The sequence below is a fragment of the Macaca mulatta genome, chromosome 1, assembly GCF_049350105.2.
Source record: "Macaca mulatta isolate MMU2019108-1 chromosome 1, T2T-MMU8v2.0, whole genome shotgun sequence".
NCBI lineage: Eukaryota > Metazoa > Chordata > Mammalia > Primates > Cercopithecidae > Macaca > Macaca mulatta.
In genome coordinates, this window is record NC_133406.1 from 186,025,916 (window position 1) to 186,047,206 (window position 21,291).

Here is a 21,291-nt window from a genome sequence, read left to right on the forward strand (position 1 = left end):
TAGTAGCCTCCCCCCACTACAGGCTTCTGCTCAGATGGTACCTCCTCAAGAGGCTTCTCCAGCCGCCCAAGTCAAGGCCACAACTCCCACCACATCCTGCCACCACCCTTCCTTACGCTCCCTCACCATGGACACCACCCTTGACCCTTTTCTGTATATCTGCTTTTCATGTCTATTTTCTCTTCCTCCCACTAGAGTGTAAATTACTTGAGGACGAGGATTTTTGCCTGTCTTGTTCATTGCAGTACCCCAGTCCTGGAACAGTGTCTGGCACATAGTATACACTCAGTAAGTAGCTGTTGAATGAGTGATCATGCCACACTGGCCTGCTTCTCAGCCTTCTGGAGCCCCCGTCCCTTCAACCACCTGTTCCCTGCCTGAGTCATTCTCACCCTCAGGACTCCACTCAGGTGCCTTAGCCCTTCAGGAATCCCTTCCCTGCCCCCAGGCCTGGGTCAGGGCCTCTGAAACAGTGCTGGGGGACAGTCAGGTCACGTGCCTGTCCCCCACCCCCACCCCACCAGCCTGTGAGCTCTGTGGGTTGGAGAACACCGGTGCAACAAAAGGAATGAAATGAAATGGGCTCGGTCTGGTGCACCTCAACTCAAGGGAAGGAGCGCCGCAAGGCAGGCAGTCATGGGCTTTGCTCAACAGCATCTCCGAGCCAATCTGAAGCAGCCATGTGAAAGGCTGCACTGTGTTGAGGCAGGGACTTAGGGCCTGGGACCAACACTCAGGGCTGAGGGGGTCTGAGTAAGAGAGAGGTGGGCTGTGCTGAGCGTCGAGACGTCGGAAAGGGCATTTCAGACAGATGGACCAGCATGAGCAAAGGCCAAGATGAGAAACAAGTGTGGCACTTAGGTGGACAGTGACCATCTCTGAAAGCACAGCCCCTGCTATGGGCCTGAGGGGCAGGTGGGGAGCCATGAGGAGCGCAGCCTCACCGGACAGGCAGGCCGTGGTGTCAATCCACTTGAGCAGCTGCCCGACACTCAGCTCGCCGCGTTGGTTGGTGTGGCAGGGCAGTACCAGCTGGCTCATCTGCACCTCCGTGGGGTTCCGGTATCCTTCGCCGTCTGCCATGGCACTGTCGTTCCCTGCACGTGAGGCTGACTTCCGGGATGTGCGACTGGAGAACACAGAGGCCAACCCCTGGGGGACAGATGGGGACAGAGAGGTCTGCTTGCTGCAGGGTCTCCCAGGTCTGTCCAGCCCTGAGAACTCAGGGTCTGGGGGAAAGAGAGTACCTAGAGCCACCTCCCACCAGACCCCAACGAGAGAGTGGTCACCACCCTGCAGCCCATGGTCTTGGATCCCAGGGAATCTGTGGATGCTGCTTCTGCCAAGTTTCCTTTTGGCCAAGAACTGCACATGAACACGGCCTTGCACCCGAGTGGGGCAGTGGAGACAAAACCATGCGGAGAAGTCAGTCCTCGTTTCAGCTCCTGGGCCAACTTTTTAAAGTGTTGCCTTAGATTTACCTTCGTTCTGGAAAGAGTCCCCTCTCGGTGCAGGGAGGCCTAGAGAGCTCCTTAGCGGTCAAGCCCAGGGAACTGTTCCTAATACAGTGTTTCAAGAAGCTGCTCTGATTTCATCCCCAAAGGGCTCCTTTCTTGGGCTCCCTCCATCTTCAGAGGCCATCAGGACAGCCTCTGTGGCCTGCTAATGTCTAGCACTTGGATCTATTGACGGGGAGGGCCATGGGCAGTCACTGACCAGCTGTCTGATCCAGGGCTGGGTACAGCAGCTGCCAGCTGGAAAACTGGCTGAGAAAATTCTCCAACTCATGAATTAGAGCCGGGGTTTCTGCTTAGAGCCAGCATGTCTTACTCTGCAGGCAGAAGAGGTGGGGTGTGCCCATCAGTCCTTTGGAAGGGAGGAAGAGGGAAGGGGCTAGCAGCCTGCCATCCCTAAGTAGACCATGAACTCAAGAGCTGGGCACACCTGCATGTGTGAGAAAAATGAGGAGGGACAGGCATATGGGTTCCGATTCTCATGGCCAATGCCAATTGTGTGGTGGTGATGACAGTTGCCACTAATGTTTATATAGCGCTTAGGTGTCACATATTTTTACAAGCACTATATGTGTACTAATCCAATTTTATCCTCACAACAAACCTATGAGACAGATGCATTATTATCCTCATCCTACAGATGAGGAGCCCAAGTAAGTGACAAAGCTCAGCTGTGACCCCAGAGGTCTGCTGCAGTCTGAACTCCTACCCCCAATACTACACTGCTTGCAGGGCCTCCTGGGGCTGAGATGAGGAGTCCAGGGCCTGGGCTTGACTGTACTGGCAAAGAGCACCATGGCCCAATGGCGAGCCTGCCACGGCTGCAGGATGATGGCCGTGGCAGCTCTTGCACCTGGTCTATACTCCATAGACAATTCCCACCGATGAGCCTCCCGTAGCTAATTCAATCAATTCCAAATGCACCGAGGTAGCTTGTTCAAGGTCACTGACCCCTACGTGGTAGAACCAGGATTTGAACCAGGCCTGCCTGACCCAGAACGGCTTATGGGTTCCCAGAAACACTGTTTATTCCCAAGAGCCCCTGGGCAGGAGGCTGGGCACCAAGGGGAGACAGGAGGGCAGCCATCCCAGGAGCTCTCAGCCTGGGTGGAGGCCTACAGGGTGCCAGGCTGCCTGGCTTACAGGCTCTCACAGGTAGCTGGAAGGCTGATGTGGTTCAAGCAGCAGGACCCGTCGCCATGGTAACCACTGCCAAGGCACTTCCTGCTTGGTGGTGCACTGGGGGCCTGCATGGATACGGGTGGCTGGCTTTCCGGGTGTGGGAGCGGGTAGAGGGAGGAGGTAGGCAAGACTCCATTTGCCCACACTCTTCCCAAACCCCTCCCACAGTCAGGGGTACTGGGAAGAAATTCCAGAAAGAAGCCCTAGAGAGAGCTGAGGAAATGGGGAGACAATGCCCACTTGCAGAGGGCACCTGGGCAGACCAAAAGGGGCAGACTGCCTGGGGCAGACCACCTGGGGCAGACCGCCTAGGGTAGACTGCCTGGGGTTTTGGGCAGTCTGGACACACACACAGGGACGCCCACACACAATGTCCCCGCTTTACCAGCCTGGGCACGTCCACCTTTCTGAGTCCTCACAAGGATGAGAATGAGAACTACTGACCCATTTCACCAACAAGGGAACATGGACACAACCCTGGACCAGCAGTCATGATGCCTGAGCTCTGGTCCTCTCTCTGCTTCTCACTTGGTCGACCCCTCCTCCCATGCGCTCCTGTTTCCTGTTCTGTGAATCAGGAGTCCTTACCTTTCTGTTGGACCCTATGCCATAGGAGCCAAGATCTGTGCCCTGCTCACTGGTTCATTCATTCACTTATTCATTCACCAAACACTTCCTCCGTACGGGGCCCTGGGCCAAACATGGAGAATACAACGACAAATTGGGCCTAGAGGGGCCTGGCACACAGGAGGACATTGTCAAAGGTTTGTGGAGGGACAACCAGAGACGGACTTGAGTTCAAATTCTAGCTGTGTCCCTCGGGTGCTGTGTGATTCTGAGCAGGGTCTCTCCCTTCCCAAGCTACATCTGTCACTCACCAGGTAGGACAGAGAATTGCTAGTCCCTAAGGTACCCCTGGTTCCAGGAGTCTGGGACCTAACTCAGCCTGGAATTTGCACACCCAGCTGAGATTCCCAGTGAGGAAGCTCTAGAACCCTGTCAGAATGGAAATACTGTGTGCGCCTCTGAGCAGGGCCCCTGAAGCACACTGAGAGACAAGCCTCGCAGTTGTTGTCCCCACCACTCCCCTCAAAGAGAGGGGTGCAGAAGCCCTGGGCTGGAGCACAGGCGGCAGAGACAGGGCAGCAGGTGGCCCCAGGCATAGCCTTTCAGACTCCACTCCTTCCTTGGGCTCCAAGGCAGTCTGCCCACATTAGGGCAGGCCAGGCCAGGCCTCTTAGTCCCAAGGTGGGCAGGCAGCCAGCCTGGGAGGCAGGGATGTGTGCAGCCCAGGCAAGGTTTGGCCAATGGGGCTCCAGAGCTGGGCCACTCCTCCCAGGGCCAGTCACAGGGAGAGCAGAGGCCCTGCATGGAGTCATGGCCTGGGAGGACAGGCAGGCTGAGCCAAGAGAGCTGCCAGGGTGGCGGGGGCTGAACTACTGCAAGGGTAGGAGGGCACCCAGAGGTCGGAGACACGCCCTCTCAGACAGCAGCTGTGCCAAGTGCTGGCCCCAGGCCCTGGCAGACCTGGCCAGAGTTGATCATGCTAGACTAGGCCCCAGCTTGCCACACCATGGGCTCTGTGTCCCTCCTCCTGAGCCAGAGTCATGTCACAGACCTGCGGGGTCAGGGCAGGAGAGACCCCCTCACCCAATCCCTTCACAGCCTGGGGGACTAAGGCACAGAGGGAAAAGCTGGCCCAGGGCCACCCAGCTGTGGGGGGGCCAAGATAAGCCCCCCTGGGTCATGGCTCCTTCTAGGCAAGTTGACAACAGGCCCGCAGGCTACTGGGGCTGGAAACAGGCCCAAGGCGTCACCTTGGTATCCTCCCTCTACCCAGTATCCAAGTCCCAATGATTCGACCTTAAACAGGCCTCTGGTCTAACTCCTTCCAGCCTCCACACAGCACCAGAGGGATCCTTCCAAAAAGCAAATCCAACTCAACAACTACTGCTTACTACGTCCTGCCTTTCGGGGAGACCTGGTCCTCATAACTCCACCCCATGGGACTTTGCTCTGCCCCTTAGGCGCACACAGACCTTTCTAAAGAGCAAGCCTCACCAGGTACTTCCCCTGCTCAAGACTCTTTGATGGCTCCCCACTGCTCTCAGGATCAAGAACCAGCCACTGTAGCTCCTGCCACTCACCCTAGCAGCCACTCTCTCAGCTCCAGACCATATGCATTTCCTGAGAGCACCACTCTCACTCCCGCTGTCTTCCCCCACCACGAAGGTGCCGCTTCCACCTAGAATCCCTTTATCTTCCCCGTCTGCTAAGTGAGCCCTTCCTCATGCTGCGTCTCTCTTCCCCAGGGAGAGTTACAATGCCCCTGCAGCCTCACCATCTCCATCACGGCACTGACCAAGCTGGGTAGTCACTGTCCTCATAGTTGCCACCCCCATCAGACAGATGCTTCCACAGGACAGGGACACAGGCCTGGCACAGAGTCAGAGCTAAATAAATGCCCATGGAAGACAGAAAGGAAAAGACTAATGGCCTGAGAGCTGAGACTCGCAGTGGGAGGAAAGTCTGAGGTGCAGAGAGGCCATAAGGAACAGCAAAAAGGAGAAACAGAACGGCTGTGGTTCAGGTGATGGGAATGTCAGGGTAAAGGGTTCAGGTGATGTGAACACTGGGGCAAATGAGAGCAGGTGGGAAAATGCTCCACATACCCGGATGGGCAGAGACAGAGGGAGAGGGGCTTGGGGGCCAGGCCAAGAGGTCCCCAGAAACCATGGAAGACTCCTGGAGAAGGCATGGACTACAGTGATAAGCCAGCTGCGATCACAGTGACTGCAGGCTCCATCTGGAGCAACAGGCCTGGTGCAAAGGAGACCTACCTGCCCTGAAGGGGAGGAGCAGGCCTGGGTGACCTCTGGAGTAACCCACCATGACACAGGCTATGCACAGGCCTTGGGCATCAGCCTAGCTTGGGTTCAAGTCCAGTTCCACAACTAACTTGGATAACCTTGAGCAAGCTGCTCCACCTCTATGGGCCTCGGTTTCCTGTCTGTAAAAATTGGATTATTATACTCACTTCCAAGAATCATCATAGAGAGGAAATTAAACAACACCAAGTATATGAAGCTCCTAGCACACATATACCCTGTGGTTAACATGTATTGAGTGCTTACAATTAGCATTACAAAGCTGAGTCTGTGCTTCCTACAGACACACAGCTGGGAGGGACCCAAACATAGTTCAAAGTAGACTGTTGCCACAGTGCTTTCTACCCATGAGCTCACCAGAGCCTCACAGCAACCCTGTGCAGGGCAAAATTACGAGCTTGTTTGAGAGGTTCTGTGAGAATTCAAAAAGCCGGTGATTATGGAGCAGGGCTTCAAACCCAGGGTGCAAAACTGCAAAGCCCCTGTTCCTCCCACTCTCCCGCCCCTGCCTCTCACAAGGTACTAGAAGGCGGGCCCCAGGGGCGGGCAGGGAGAAGGGGCCTTGCACCCACCCCGGAGCTGTGGGCCAGGCCCCATGAAAGGCCCCATTGTCTGAACCAGGTCACTCTGAGCAGTGTGAGGGAGCTGACTAAATTCCATGCTCTGTCCCCACAAAGGTGGCCCCAGCCCCCTCCTCCTCCCCCAGCCTCTCAGAGAAACCGAAGGGCAGCCTCCTGGCGCTTTCCCCACCAGCAAGGCAGGAGTATGTGTCAACATTCCAAATCTCCTCTTTTGGGCCTATTCTCTACCTTCGTCCCAAAAAAGGCTCTGAAGCAGCTTACACACACACCCGGGACACACACAGGACGTATGTGCACTAGGAACCAAAATGCAAACAAATAAAGTTAAGGAACCAAATAAGAGAGAAGAGGATTGTTATGAATCCAGATGCTGCCAAAGAGAGCTACATTGGCCTTGAGGTTCCCAGCAGACAAGGCAAAAAAGGGTAGTAGTGGTGGGCAGCAAACTTATGGGTAAAAGAGGGAGCATATGTCCTCAAAGCTAGCCCCAGGGGTAAGAGGAAGGATATCAGGGGGCTGTTTCACAGGCTTCTGATTGTCATATAATATTAGATCATATCTTCATTCTATTTTTTTTAAAAAATAGATTTTTCAAAAAAAAGGGAAAATCTTAATTTTCCTTTAGCTACTGAGTGTGTTCACACTTAACATTCTTCAAGATTTGGGAGCTGGAAAGGTAGAGAATTGAACCAACATTTTTATGAAGCTCCTCCTATATGTATTCACTTGGTGAACAGTTATTGAACACCTACTAAGTCTCAGGTCCTATGCTAGCAGTTCTCATATGTATTACCCCAGCAATTCTTGTTTTTGTTTTCTTGGTTTTTTTTTTCAAGATCATAAATTAAATATTTTATTTTTACAAGTGAAAATAAAAATTAAAAAAATAAACACTCCCCTTTGGGCTTCCAAATGGTAGGTGCTTCTTTCACTAGTACCACAATATGCTTGTTGTTCATTCTCCTTTGTACCACACTGATTTTGCATCCAAGGAAAGAAGGCCTGGATAGAGGTCATAATAAAAAATAAATAAATAAAATTAAAAAAAAAAAAAAAAAACTTTCTCCGCCTAAATCTGAATTCCTGGTGAGAATCTGAAAATCTTCACTAAGAGGTTATTCAGGTCATGGACTGTCATCTGCCTGTGAATCTGGATTTAGAAAGATGATATCTTTTCCCAAGAATCTGTGGCAGACAGGAGTTAACCTAAAAGGCTTGAGGTTTATCCATCGTGCTGACGTGGTCAGTCAAGTAGTGTGATGGCTTTTCAGGCGGTGGGGCCTGCACTGCCATGGGTATCTCGGTTTGTCCAGGAGATGCAGGTCCTTTCACAAGATTCCCATCAGCAATAAGAGACTGGAGACACTCATTCCAACATTGCATGGAGACAGCTATGTCTTGCTGACCCAGACCCTGCCATTGCTGTTTAGGGTCACCAGGCTAAGGCTGAGCCCGATTCTTAAGGCCAGTGTGTTTGTTCCAGCACTGCCAGGCCAGTGTGTTTGTTCCCCTTGTCACCTTGGCATCTTCCTTGGTATGGGGGTCAGAAAGGAGTCTGCATATGTGACAGCCCCACTCATAGAACTGGTACTGCTGACACAGGACTTCTAAGTGTCAAAGGAAGGAGAGAGCTCTCCCTGCACAGCCTGGATAGGCTGAAGCATCATGACCCCTGGTGCCTGGCTCATGCAGCCCCGAGAGGGATCCCAAGGAACCAAGGACATGTAGAATGGGAGAAAAACCAGTACACAGGGCTGTTTTTACTGAAAAACTTGGAAAGAGGAACAGGACCAGAGCTGTGTGGGGCAGTACCCAGGCGGCTTTGCTCCAGCCTCACAGTCACGTGAGGTCTCTGGCCTGGGCCTGCTGCCAGGAAATTCACGGGACCCTTGTACATTACTGGTGGGAATGTAAAATGGTTGAGGTGCCATGAAAAACAGTTTAGCAGTTCTTCAAAAAGTGAAACATAGAAATACCACATGACCCAGCAATTCCACTGCTAGTTATATACCCAAAATAACTAAAACAAGTACAAATACATGCACACACATGTTCACAGCAGCACTATTCACAGCAAGCAAAAGTTGGAAACAGCCCAAATATCCATTAATAAATGAATATATGAGCAAATTGTGGTATTTGTGTATATCTATATATGTATCTTTAATGAATGGTTATTCAGACATAAAAATAAATGAAGTACTGATATATGATAAAACATAGATGAATTTCAAAAACATATACTAAGTGAAACACACCAGACACAAAAAGTCATATATTGTGTGTATCCATATTATTGGATAAATCCACAGAAACAAAAAGTTGACTGGTGGTGGCCAGGGGCTGGGGGCAGAGGGAAATGGGGAAAAACTACCTAATGAGTAAGGGATTGCAGGGCTTTGGTGTGATGGAAATTTTCAGAGCTAGACAGAGGTGGTGGCTGTACAACACCATGAATGTGCTGAATACCACAGAACTGGCCACTTTAAAATGGTTACGTTTACATTATGTGAATTTTACTTCAATTAATTAATTTTTTAATTATTAAGAGAAAATATTTTTGGCACATATCAAGTCAGTCTGGTAATTTAAATTAAATAAGATGTTAAATGCCAGTTATATTTTAAGGGCAAAATATGGTGAAAGCAGAAAGCAGAGTGTATAGCCTGGTCTCTGACACATGGTAAGTGATTGTAAAAAGGTGAGTTTTATTATTAGATATCTAGGCCTTAGTTTCCTCATCTGTCAAATAGGGTATTTAACCAGAGAGTCTCTAAGATTCTTTCCAATCCTAAAAGGGTTTGGCTTACAGGAAGAACTCCTTAACAAGGTCTCTGAGGCCCTTCATGGACCACCCCGCCCACACCTCCAGTCTCGCTCACACTGAAGCCATCCTCACAAAATTAATCAAGCTGAATTGCTAAGTTTTTAACAAGAGTGTAAGCTGTAAGTAAAGCATAGCTAAGCATTAACCAGCTTACCCTATAGCCCACTTTCTTACAGCTGCTTATTGCTTAAAAGTCACATAACCCCTGCCACAAGGTCCTAACTTTTACAGATAACATCTCTAACATTAAAAAAACCTCAAAGTTTCTATTTTGAGATATTTACAAAATCCTGCCTTGTTTTTTTTTCTTTGTTTTTTTTTTTTTTGTTTTGTTTTGTTTTGTTTTTTGAGGTCTTGCTCTGTCACCTAGGCTGGAGTGCAGTGGTGTGACCTCAGTTCACTGCAGCCTCCACCTCCCAGGCTCAGGTGATCCTCCCACCTCAGCCTCCAGAGTTGCTGGGACTGCAGGCACGTGCTACCATGTCCAGCTAATTTTTTGTTGCCCAGGCTGGTCTGGAGCTCCTGAGCTCAAGCCATCTGCCCACCTCAGCTTCCCAAAGTGCTGGGATTATAGGCGTGAGCCACTGCACCCAGCCCCAAATCCTGCATTTCAATGGGTCCACTGTCACCAGCCAGTCTAAAGACTCCGTCCAAAGAAGCAACTCAACACAAGAATGCAGTTTCTTCCTTTCCCTGTCTCATGACTCCACCCCTCACTCCCCGGCCAATAAGCAACCCCCAGCTCCTCCAAATTCCTTTAAATACCCTAGTCCAAGAAACTCCCCAGGAAGGTGGATTTGAGGTTCTCTCCCACCTCCTTGTTTGGCTGCCTTTTGATTATGAAACTTTCTCTGCTACAGTTCCTGCTGTTTTGGTGCATTGTTCCATTACTGCACACACAGCAGACATGAACCTCGTGGTCCTATATAGCACCACGGTGTGACCCAGCTATACTGGCTTTCTTTCAGGTCCTCAAGTGCAGCTTGCCATCTCCCAGCACTGGGCCTTTGCCTGTGCCACTCCCTTTACCTGGAACACTTGTCCTGCTCTGCCATCTCTGTAATGCTCCTTATCCCTCAGCACCCCGGGCACCTGTGTACCTGGTTTCTGCAGTGCTCTCCATTGTGACAAGGTTCAATTAATTGTGGGAGAATTTGACACCAGACCAGAAGATCTACAATGCAGAAACCCTCTCTTTCTACTTCTGGTATCTCCAGGGCCCAGAGGGGACAGAGCCTAGTCGCTGTGGACCAAACGCATGAGATTTTTTTCAGTGCGTTCCCAGTTCTCACTAGTGTCACCCCACGCTGGCAAGGAGAATATGGACCTTGAGGTCAGACAAGGTTATCCACTAGAGGCCCTGCTCCCATCCCTGCCCCCTCACCCCATTCTAGAACTGTGAGTCCAAATGTCACCTGCCTCCCTCCACCCCCAAGGGTAAAAATAACCTTGTCTGAAACCTGACACCTACCCTCTGCAGGTCATCTTGAGAACTACCCCTGTCCCAGAGGTGACCACCAGGGGCCTGGGGGAGTAGGGAGGGCATTTCCTGAATGCTTTCCCATTCACATCTCATTTGACCCATGAGCAAATATGTGAGGTGCTATCACTGGTGAGGTACACAGGGAACCCGCGCTCGGAGACATCTCAAGTCCTGCCTAAGGTCCCCAGCCAGAGCTTGAGCGCAGCCCTTTCCTCGGCACTATGAGGTGAGTAGGGCTTTGCAGACTGATTACACCTGCTTGGTTGTATGGGTGGAGAAACTGAGGCCCAGGGAGCTCTCTAAGGTCTTAAGTGAAAGGGCTTAATTAGGCATACTTTGGGCAAGTTATTGAGAAGCTGTTTCCTCCTTGGTTAAAGAAGGACAAGCACTCCCACCCAGCTCCATGCAAGAGCTGCATGCGGATGAAAGGAGAGAACCTAAAGGCACCTGGCTAACTGTGCAGTTCTGTGCACACGTGAGGGAGCGGTGTCAAGGAGGCTGGAGAGCACGCAGCAGCTGGGCTGGATGGGGACTTGCCTTTCCTAAACAACCAGACTCTGGCAGCGTTTGTTCTCACTTTGGGAAACGGAAATGTGGGAAGAGGGGTTGCGGGGGGACAGTGGGTTCTTGAGACAGGTAGACTGCATTTGAATCCCAGCCCCACCCTCAGTACGGGGAGGTGGGTGGGGATGGTGGGGAGGTCTCTGGGCAACTTGCTTCCCCTCTCTGTATTCATTCATTCAGCAAGTGAGCAACGCCCCCCCCCCGACCAGTTTCCTCATCTGTAAAATGGGAATCCCAAGTACTTTGCAGACCATCGTGAGGTGCAGAGGAGGGAACGTGAACAGCTTTGTAAGTTGCCATGGTCCTGCCTTCCTTTTATGCCAGCACGTATTGAGAGACTGTCAGGCCTGCAGGGAGCGGGGAGTGTGGGCAAGCCCGAGCCCCGCCCTCACAGAGCCAAGGTCTAGATGGGGAGACAGCCACTGAACAAGAAGTTCCCTAGGAGATCTGCTGTGCCAAGGGGCAGCAGGGCTGCAGAGTGTGAGCAGAGTCTGACCCTGTGTGCAGATGGACAGGAACCTGCAGGACAGGGGTCAGGCTGGGTGGCCCTGGGTTTAGCTCCTCCATATTGTTTGGGCGCTGCCCTGCAGCATGCCCAGAACTAACAACCTAACAGGAGCAAGTGTTTCAACCTCTCCGGACTCAGCTTCCTCAGTTTATAAAACTGAAAGTTGTGGGTGTACAGGTAAGATTGAGAACAATCATTCTCCCTTGTATATTTAATTAATATAGCCAAGCACTGTACTGAACTTTTTTTTTTTTTTTTTTTGAGATGGAGTTTCTTGTTGCGCAGGCTGGAGTGCAATGGCACAATCTTGGCTCACCACAACCTCCACCTCCTGGGTTCAAGCGATTTTCCTGCCGCAGCCTCCCGAGTAGCTGGGATTACAGGCACGCGCCAGCACGCCCGGCTAATTTTTTTGTATTTAGTAGAGACGGGTTTTCACCATGTTCATCAGGCTGGTCTCGAACTCCTGACCTCAGATAATCCACCCGCTTCGGCCTCCCACAGTGCTGGGATTACACGTGTGAGCCACCATGCCCAGCCACTGTTTTTTTTTTTTCTTTTTGGAGACAGTTTCACTCTGTCACCCAGGCTGGAATGCAGTGGCTCCATCTGGGCTCACTGCAACCTCCACCTCCAGAGTTCAAGCTATTCTCCTGCCTTAGCCTCCCAAGTAGCTGGGATTACAGGTGTGTGCCACCATGCCCGGATACTCTTTGTATTTTTAGTAGAGATGGGGTTTCACCATGTTGGCCAGGGTGATCTCGAACTCCTAGCCTCAAGTGATCCTCCTGCCTTGGCCTCCCAAAGTGCTGGGATTACAGGCGTGAGCCACTGTGCCTACCCTGTATTGAATATTTTTATGCATTATCTCTTTTAATCATCACACAGCCTTAATACCTGAATGTTGTTATTATTCCCATTTTACAGATGGGGAAACAAAATCTCAGAAAAGTTAACTTGCACATATACACACACAAAATCACACAGCCAGGAAAGGGCAGAGCTGGGACATCAACCCAAGTCTGCTTACCGCAAAAGCTAAGGCTTCTTGACCACTTTGTACAACTGTCTCTCTCTCATTTGGCAGGCAGTTTGACAGTTGCTGCTGCGTCCCGGGCATCTGTGACAGCCACCGGCCCTTCCTTACCCAGACATGCCAGGCCAAGACCCACACCTGGAGCCAGGACTTCCAAGAAGCTCCCCACCCCGTGTACCCTCATGTCCTCTGCAGGAGGCCGTGATGGTGCCAGCACCCTTTTCCAGCATGGTCCAGGGTCAAGGCACTTTCCAGAACACTGTCCCACTGGGCCACGGTCAGTGAGGAAATTGCAAACTCTGAAGGAGCTGAAAACTGTGCTTTATAAATCCTCAGCTCTCAGAGTGGGAGGAAACCTCACGTTCAGCTAGATGGGCCCCTCTCAAGTGCAGGAATCTCAGCCGCCACACTACCTCTGGTGGCTGTCCAGCATGAGCTTGTTTGCTCCCAGAAGCAGAGGGCTCACTCCCTTCCAAGGGAGACCCTTCTGCTGAAGAGTAAATCTGCCGGTTCTTCCCTCTGTCCCACTCACTAGCTGCCTCCCTGTGGCTTCCTCCCTTTGGGTTATTTGCCACCTCCCACCCCCTACCTCCAGCAGACCCCAGAAAGTGACCAGAAGCGATTAGAACACAGGCAGTCTGATCCCAAGTATGAATGACCCCCCATTCCCGTGTGACCCCCCTCAGGGGAGCTGCTTTGACAGCACCCAGTACAGAACCCACGTTCACAGGCAGTCACCCCCATGCCACAGGCCCTGACAGTGGGGTGAGCCATTCTGGGGTTGTGAAGACAGATCCGGCCTCTCCCCTCCTCAGACCCCTTTCCTCCCCTCCCTGCCAGACAGCCAAGGCTGCTGCCTGTGCTGCCTCTGGGTCACCATGGCAACAGGTGGCCAGGCAATGGACCCGGGCCCCGCCATCTTGCAAGCAACTCCATTTACCCTGGAGCTGGGCACAGCAGCTACAGGCATCACAGTTCCCCTTCAAGAGAGAGAATGAGAAAGAGCAGAGGGAAGGGAGAAGAAACCAGAGTCAGAGAGAGAGAAAGGAAAAGCGGCAAAGACAGGAGGGAAGGAACAATGCAGAGGTCAGAGTGAGAGAAAACTAGAGGCTGGCAGGGAACAAAGCTGGTAAAAGAGAGGTGAGCAGGAAGGGAGGAGAGGCTCCAGACCTCTCCCACTGTGCACATTCCTCCTGCCTGAGCTGCGCTTCCCTGGCCAAATTCTGGCTGCAGCCAGGACTTCCTGCCCCAAGAAACCAGCAGCCCAGTGGGCCCCTTCAAGGCCCCAGCGGCTGTTCCAGGGTCTTGCGGGCCCCTCCTGCTGGGGAATGATGTCCTCTTGCTCCCCAGAAAGTGGGGCCCCCTCTCCCAGCCCCTCCAGCAGCACCTCCCCACTCAGCACCCCCCTCACTCCCCCTGGTTCCCAGGGCCCTCCTGCCTGCCCCGGCCTGCCATCCTCTGGCTCTCTTCCTTCCCACCTTACCCAGCTTCCCCTTGCACAACACAACAACATTTTCATTTTCCCAGAAGTGTTCAAGAAAACATTCCTGGGCAGAGCAGAGTGGTGGGAGAGGAGCTGCGATTCTCCTCACTGAATGCAAGCCCTTACACTGCAGGCGTTGCAGAGCAGGTCTCAGAACAAGGTTTAGCAGAGAAACACTGACCAGTGGGGCTGCTTCTAAGCCCCAAGCTGCCAAATCTGGGCATTAGGAGGTCCAGAGCTGAGCACAGCCTAGTCTCTGGCAGAAGCAGCTGCGCTCAGCAGGTGTGCCAGCAACTCTCTATGGGGCACCATCCACACTCCAGATGCCGCCTTCAGCCTCAAGCTCTCTGGCTGCAAAGTAGCCCTATCAGACCTGTCCCAATTCTACTCCCATCCCCATATTTTCCTACACGGTCTCAGAGGAATTTGAGCCTACAAAAAGGTTTATTGAAACAATCAGAAGGGTGAAGAGAAAGAGAGAAGAAAGAAAAAAACAGGATGGCATGGGGGCTGGCAAAGAGGGCAGCAAGGCCCAAGGGCTTCAGACTGTCTGGCCAGATAACCCTAAGCCATTTTACTTGAGCCACTATGAACCTCAATGTCCACATTTGTAAAATGGGAATAAGAATATCATAGTTATCCAGCCTGAGTGACAGAGTGAGACCCTGTCTCTTAAAAAAATAAATAGAGAGAGAGAGAGAGAGAGAGAATATCATAGTTGAGATTCAATGAGGTTATACATGTAGAGTGCTTAGAACAGGATCTGACTCATAGGAAATGCCCAAAACTACAACCCTTCATGTTGTGAAAAAGCCAAGGCAGGCCTGTAACCCAAGCACTTTGGGAGGCCGAGGCAGGCAGATAACTTGAGGCCAGGAGTTCGAGACCAGCCTGGCCAACATGGTGAAACCCTGTCACTACTAAAAATACAAAAAAATTAGCTGGGTGTAGTGGCGGGTGCCTGTAATCCCAGCTACTCGGTAGGCTGAGGCGGGAGAGTCGCTTGAACCTGGGAAGTAGAGGTTGCAGTGAGCCAAGATTATGCCACTGTACTCCAACATGGGCAACAGGGTGAGACTGTCTCAAAAAAAAAAGGCCGGGCATGGTGGCTCACGCCTGTACTCCCACCCAGCACTTTGGGAGGCTGAGGCAGGAGAATCGCTTGAACCCAGGAGGTGGAGGTTGTAGTGATCTGAGATCACTCCACTGCAGTCCAGCCTGGGTGACAGAGCGAGACTCCATCTCAAAAAATAAAAAGAGCAAGGTGTTGTAGAAAGACCCAGGAAACTATTCCAGTGAGGAAGGGCCTAAACAGGTCCCAAGGGTAAGTGCTGTGACTGGCCAGATGGCCTTTGCAGAGCAGTGAGGGTCAGATGGAGCCTTTCAGCCCTGGGCTATGACAATGGCATCTGCTTTCCCTCCTGGCACTGCAGGTGAACACATCCTCTCTACCAAGACAGAATTCACTGGTTCGCGGTTCATTTCAACCGACAATCAAGATGTTGAATAGGACAGAGTCTGTGGCACTCCACGAAGACTCCCACAGACGCCCACATATGGTCTAACCAGACTCCACGACTGCTGGGAAGCCTTTGCATTTCGCAGACCCCCGAGAGGCTCAAGACACCTCATGAGGGAAATGGATTCTTGGGATAGAAGGCAATGATCACTAGAAAGCAGCTCGGGTTCACTGAGAACAAGGCATGCTGGGCACACAGGAGCAGACCGTTGGGTTAGGAATGGACATATTTGCATTTGCATAGACCCAGAACATTATAAGTGCTCAGTAAAAACGTGTTCAATGGAACCTGGGAGCTGTCTCCAACTATGTACCACATGTGCCTGCTCCATTCAACATGTGATCAAATGGCTTACCTGAAGATGCACCTGATCCTAGATGACCACTTGAAAGGTTGTAAAATATAAACTTAAAACCAAGCAGATGAAAATGAAAAAGACTCATTCTATCAACCTGCATTTAGGCTTTTCTGTTGCTATCACTTTTTAAGTTGTACGCATGCTGGGGTGGCTCCAGTTTAATAGTTGTTTATGGGAAAACAGCCTTATTATTTCATCTGTCCACACACTTAACAATGACAATTCCTGCTGTAACCAAATGGGCACCCTGTGGCTGCTGAAGGCTTCACCCTGTGGTGAGGGGTTGGGAGGCGAAGGGGGTGCATTTAGGGAAGGAATGACTCAGTCGCAGGGAGGAGACAGCCCAAGACTGGCATTTGGCAGGCAGCATGAGGCCCAGTCCTGTGAAAGGGAAAACAGAGGGAACAAGGAGTGGCTTAGGATGACAACCAGGCTGTCAGAGGGACAGTGAGTGGGCCAGGCTGCGTGTGGCCTGGGTGTCAGGCCTCTGGCTGCAAATCCGAAGGCTGGCAGGATTAGAGGACAGAAAGAGGCCTAGTAAAGTGTAAAACCAAGACCTCAAAGGGGTGGACAAGGTTTGGAAGGGGCTGATTCTAGCTGGGAATCAACATAGATCTTTTTAAAAACTCCCACTGCCAGACACAGTGGCTCATGCCTGTAATCCCAGCACTTTCAGAGGCTGAGGTGGGTGGATCACTTGAGGTCGGGAGTTGGAGACCATTCTGACCAATATAAAGAAACCCCATCTCTACTAATGATACAAAATCAGCCAGGCATGATGGTGCGCACCTGTAGTCCCAGCTACTTGGGAAGCTGAGGCAAGAGAATTGCTTGAACCTGGGAGGTGGAGGTTGCAGTGAGCCGAGGTCACGCCATTGCACTCCAGCCTGGGCAACAGGAGCAAAACTCTGTCTCAAAAAAAAAAAAAAAGAAAGAAAAGGTGCTGGGAACACCTTAAACAGACATAGTGTCTTCTCACATGAACAGACAATAAACAAAAGAGGAACAAGAAGAGTGAAAAGTCCTATGAGAAAGAAAAAATGGGATGTGACAGAGAGAAGGTGGTGGACGGGGAGGAGCTTCTTTAGGCTGTGTAATCAAGGAGGCTTCCTGGCTAGGATCCGAAGGAATGACGAGAAGGAGCAATTTCACAAGACTGTGTGCAGGGTTGCGGGCAAAAGAACAGAGAGTGCAAAAACCCCAAGGAAGCGCGGGGACCCGCTGTCAGAGGAAGAACGAGGAGGTGTTGGGAGAGAAGCACCTAAGAAATGCAGAGAGCAGACAGGGCGCCTATCCCTTAAGGTCTTGTAGGCCCCAGTGGAGCTTGGATTTTATTCCAAGTGTGAGGGGAAGAACTGGAGGCTGTAGGGGAGGGTGGTGGTCTGGCCTGCATTGTAAGATCACTCTGCTGTTGTGTGGAGGTGAACTTTAGGATGGAGAGAAGCAGCAGGCAGACTCCTCAGCAGGCCACCGCAGTCAGGGGAGAGGGCTGGCTGGGCAAAGAGGTGGAGCCAGGATGTATTTGGGAGGTAGAGGCAACAGGACTTGCTGAAGGACTCCACGTGTGTGAGAAGGGACGGGGTGGTGCCGGTTGGAGTGGGTGGTTGAGGGAAGCAGCAGCTACAGCTGCGGGCAGTGTAGAGGGAGGGATTGCGAGGGGTTAGGGGACTTGGTGGTGGAGATGATGGGAGGCGGTAGGCAGGATAAAAATTAGGAAAAAAAGGCCAGGCACAGTGGCTCACGCCTGTAATCCCAGCACTTTGGGAGGCTGAGGCGGGCGGATCACCTGATGTTCAGAGTCCAAGACCACCCTGGCCAACATGGTGAAACCCTATCTCTACTAAAAACACAAAAATTAGCTGAGTGTGGTGGTGGGTGCCTGTAATCCCAGCTCCTCCAGAGGCTGAGGCAGGAGAATCACTTGAACCTGAGAGGCAGAGGTTGCAGTGAGCCTAGATCGCGCCATTGCACTCCAGCCTAGGAGACAGAGTGAGACTCCATCACAAAAAATAAATAAATAGGAAAAAAGTAAAAATAAATAAATAAGAAAGGAGGATCCAAGCTTAGAATGAGTGACTGGCAGATGGTGGTACTGGTTACTGAGTTGGGGGAGATCAGTGTAGAAATAAGTAGGGGACAAGAATTTGTGAGATCCTATTGAACATTTAAAGAGAGAAGTCAAGGAACTCAGGCCTGGAGCTCACTGGAGAAGAGGCTACACCTGGAGACACTAACATATATGGGTATTTAAGATCCACAGGATTGGGGCCGGGTGTGGTGGCTCACGCCTGTTATCCCAGCACTTTGGGAGGCCGAGGTGGGTGGATCATGAGGTCAGGAGATCGAGACCATCCTGGCTAACACGATGAAACCCCGTCTCTACCAAAAATACAAAAAATTAGCCGGGCGTGGTGGTGGGCGCCTGTAGTCCCAGTTACTCGGGAGGCTGAGGCAGGAGAATGGTGTGAACCCGGGAGGTGGAGGTTGCAGTGAGCCGAGATCGTGCCACTGCACTCCAGCCTGCGCAACAGAGCGAGACTCTGTCTCAAAAAAAAAAAAAAAAAAAAAGATCCACAAGATTTTGAGACCTTGTAGTAAATGAAAGAAGGTTGCCAATTTTTGCTACTCCTCCCGTTGAAAGGTAGAATCTAACTTCCTCCTCTTGAATCTGAGTCATTTTTAGTGACATTTCAACAGTGACTCTGAGACTAGATCATGACACACCTTGCAGCTTCCCCCCAGGCCTCTTAGAACTCTTGCTCTGGTGGAGCCAGCTGCCAGGTAGAAAATCTAACTATCCCAAGACTATCATATTGAAGAGGCCACACGTGGGTGCTCCAAATGACAGTCTCAGCTAAGCCCAACCTTTCAGCCCTCCCCTCTGAGGTGCCAGTGAAGGCATCATGGAGCCCCCAGTTCAGCCCATCCACCACTAAGTGCCACCAAGCAGCCTCCATCAATGCCACATAGAGCAGAAGAACCAGCCAGCCCAGCCCTGCCAGAATTCCTGACCCACAGAATCACAAGATGTAATAAAACAGTTGTTGCTTTAAGCTACTAAGGTTCAGGGTAGTTTGTTACACAGCCACTGTAACTAGAACAGATATCATCCAAGAAGATGGGTTGACAGAGACATTCACACTTAGCTTTTTTTTTTTTTTTTTTTTTTGAGACAATCTTGCTCTGCCGCCCAGGCTGGAATGCAATGGCACAATCTCAGCTCACTGCAATCTCCACCTCCCAGGTTCAAGTGATTCTCGTGCCTCAGCCACCCAAGCAGCTGGGATTATAGGCACGTGCCAATATGCCCAGCTAATTTTTGAATTTTTAGTAGAGATGGGGTATCACCATGTTGGTCAGGCTGGTCTCAAACTCCTGACCTCAAGTGATCTGCCCGCCTCGGCCTCCCAAAGTGCTGGGATTACAGGTGTGAGCCACCATGCCTGCCCTTACACTCGGCTATTTAGAAGTCAGGTGGGGAGGAGGAACCTGCAAAGGAGACTGCGAGGAAGCAGTCAGTGAGGTGGGAGGACCCCAGAAGAGTCTGGCTCTCCAGAGGGAAGGGGGCCCTGCTGAGGCATGAGCTCTGAGTCAAGGCAGATGGGGAAACAAGCTATCACTGATTTTTGACAGGAAGGAAGGAGGGAGGGGGAAGAGAGGAGTCCAGTTAGAGTGAATTAGGGAAAGAATGAGAGGTAATACAGTGGGAACAGAGAAAACTATTTCCAAAATGTGTGTGGGAACAGGGAGCAAAGAAACAAGGTAGCAGCTGGAAGGGGCTTTGTTTGCCTAGAGGCTGCAAGATACTAGAGCTGGTTGGTTCATCTGGTCCTGGGACAGATACAGTAGGAGGGATTCTACTGAGACAGAGAGCTTTCTACAGGACAGGGGCCATCTAAGAATTGCCTTCACAGAAGCTCAAAGATCCCTTTTCAGAAATCTATGACTGCTATTTATCATGTACCTACTGTATGCCAGGTCTAGTCCTTGGGGGCCTTTAATTCTCACTCTGAAGCAGGAATCCTCATTCCTTATTTTACAGATGAGAGAAAGGAAATGGACAGGGAACAAGGAATGGGCCACCCACGCACTCCTGGCCAGTAAAAGGCAAAGGGGAGACTGGACCTGGATCCTTCTGACTCCAGAGCCTGGCAGGAGTGCGGCAGAAGGGACATCAGCTGGAGGGAGATCAGGTCACCCAACAACTGGAACTTCTGATACACAGCCTGGGACTTTGGACACCTTGTATCAGTTGCCTCCCTGCACTCCTACTTTCTACGCTACATGAGCCTATAGGAAAAGAGCTCACTGCAGAAGTGGTTTCTGACCTGTGGATCCCATCCAGGCAGTGGGATCCGCCGGGTAAAGAGTATCACTGCCACCACTCCCCATCCAGAAGGCCTGCCTTCCTGTTTGCCCAGCTGAGAACCAGTCTGCACAGACACACCTTCTCCTCACTTTGCTGCCTGGAAGCTCTAATTCAGTCTTCAAATGCAAAGGGAGGGTGGGGACCAAGTAAACTCAAAGGCCAAGGAGGGCCTGGGGTGGTATGGGGGAAGACGGTGCTGAGATGCAAGGCTGTGCTTTTCCCCTCGGACTCTCTTCAGAGGGGGCCCCTCCCTTGGCCCCAAAGTCATTTAATGCTTGGGTCCCTTCCTCTCCCATGTTCGCCCTGCTCTCAAAGCCTATAGGCACATGTACATCTGATCTCTTAACACCCCGTCTCTGTAAATACCTGCCATGGCATTAAGCTACCCGGCACGAAGAGGCTCCAGTTGGAGGGACCATTATCACCCCCACATCTCTATGCTATGAATGAGGAAGCTGAGGCTTGGGAAGAGAGCCAGTCAAGAACCAGCCAGAGTCTTCCGGCTTCAGACCTCCCACTCATCCCTCCCACCACTCATGGGGCTGTATCCCTGGAGAAGAAAAAGATGAATTGGGTTTCTCCATACCCTCCCTAAGAGATCAAAAGAAAACTCAAACCCACCTGCTTCAGCTCAGCCCAGGTGTGGTGCTGGAAACCAGAGGCTGCTTAAAGGAAGTCCCAAGGCCACTCCCCTTCCGACCTCTCACCGAGTCCAGGCCTGGAACAGGGCCACACCTGGGCAGGGCTACACCCCAGGGCAGATCACAGCCTATTCTAGAGGTCGTAAATAAGACAATGCCAAGGAGTGGAGAGACCTGAGATTCCCCACCCGCAGCAAGCAACTTGAATGTGATCCTCCCTAGGCCACAGCCCAGGTGCTGTTAGCCAAGCTCCGACCTACCAGGCTTCTGAATAGCAGATGAGGTAACGTTGCATACAGCTTTCTTCCTTTTTGTTTTTGTTGTTGTTGTTGTTGTT

The 21,291-nt window shown here is 51.5% G+C and overlaps 1 protein-coding gene and 1 long non-coding RNA gene across 17 annotated transcripts in view; one reads left to right on the forward strand and one right to left on the reverse strand.

Annotated features, from left to right (window-relative positions):
- ACOT11 (acyl-CoA thioesterase 11) overlaps positions 1–21,291 on the reverse strand; it is a 65,937-nt gene that overhangs the window by 24,341 nt on the left and 20,305 nt on the right. For 14 of the 16 annotated variants that reach the window (XM_077956110.1, XM_077956181.1, XM_077956164.1 and 11 more), the window contains one exon: positions 945–1,152. In XM_077956110.1, the coding sequence (XP_077812236.1) occupies positions 945–1,152 (208 nt within the window). Of the gene's footprint in view, positions 1–944; positions 1,153–16,733; positions 16,853–20,934; positions 21,174–21,291 lie in introns of those variants that run through there. The other 2 variants (XM_077956127.1, XM_077956144.1) reach the window with 2 other exon arrangements.
- Positions 10,570–16,043, forward strand: LOC114672288 (uncharacterized). Its single transcript, XR_013401815.1, has 3 exons — positions 10,570–10,701; positions 12,635–12,860; positions 15,500–16,043. It is a non-coding gene; the product is annotated as an uncharacterized LOC114672288 (long non-coding RNA).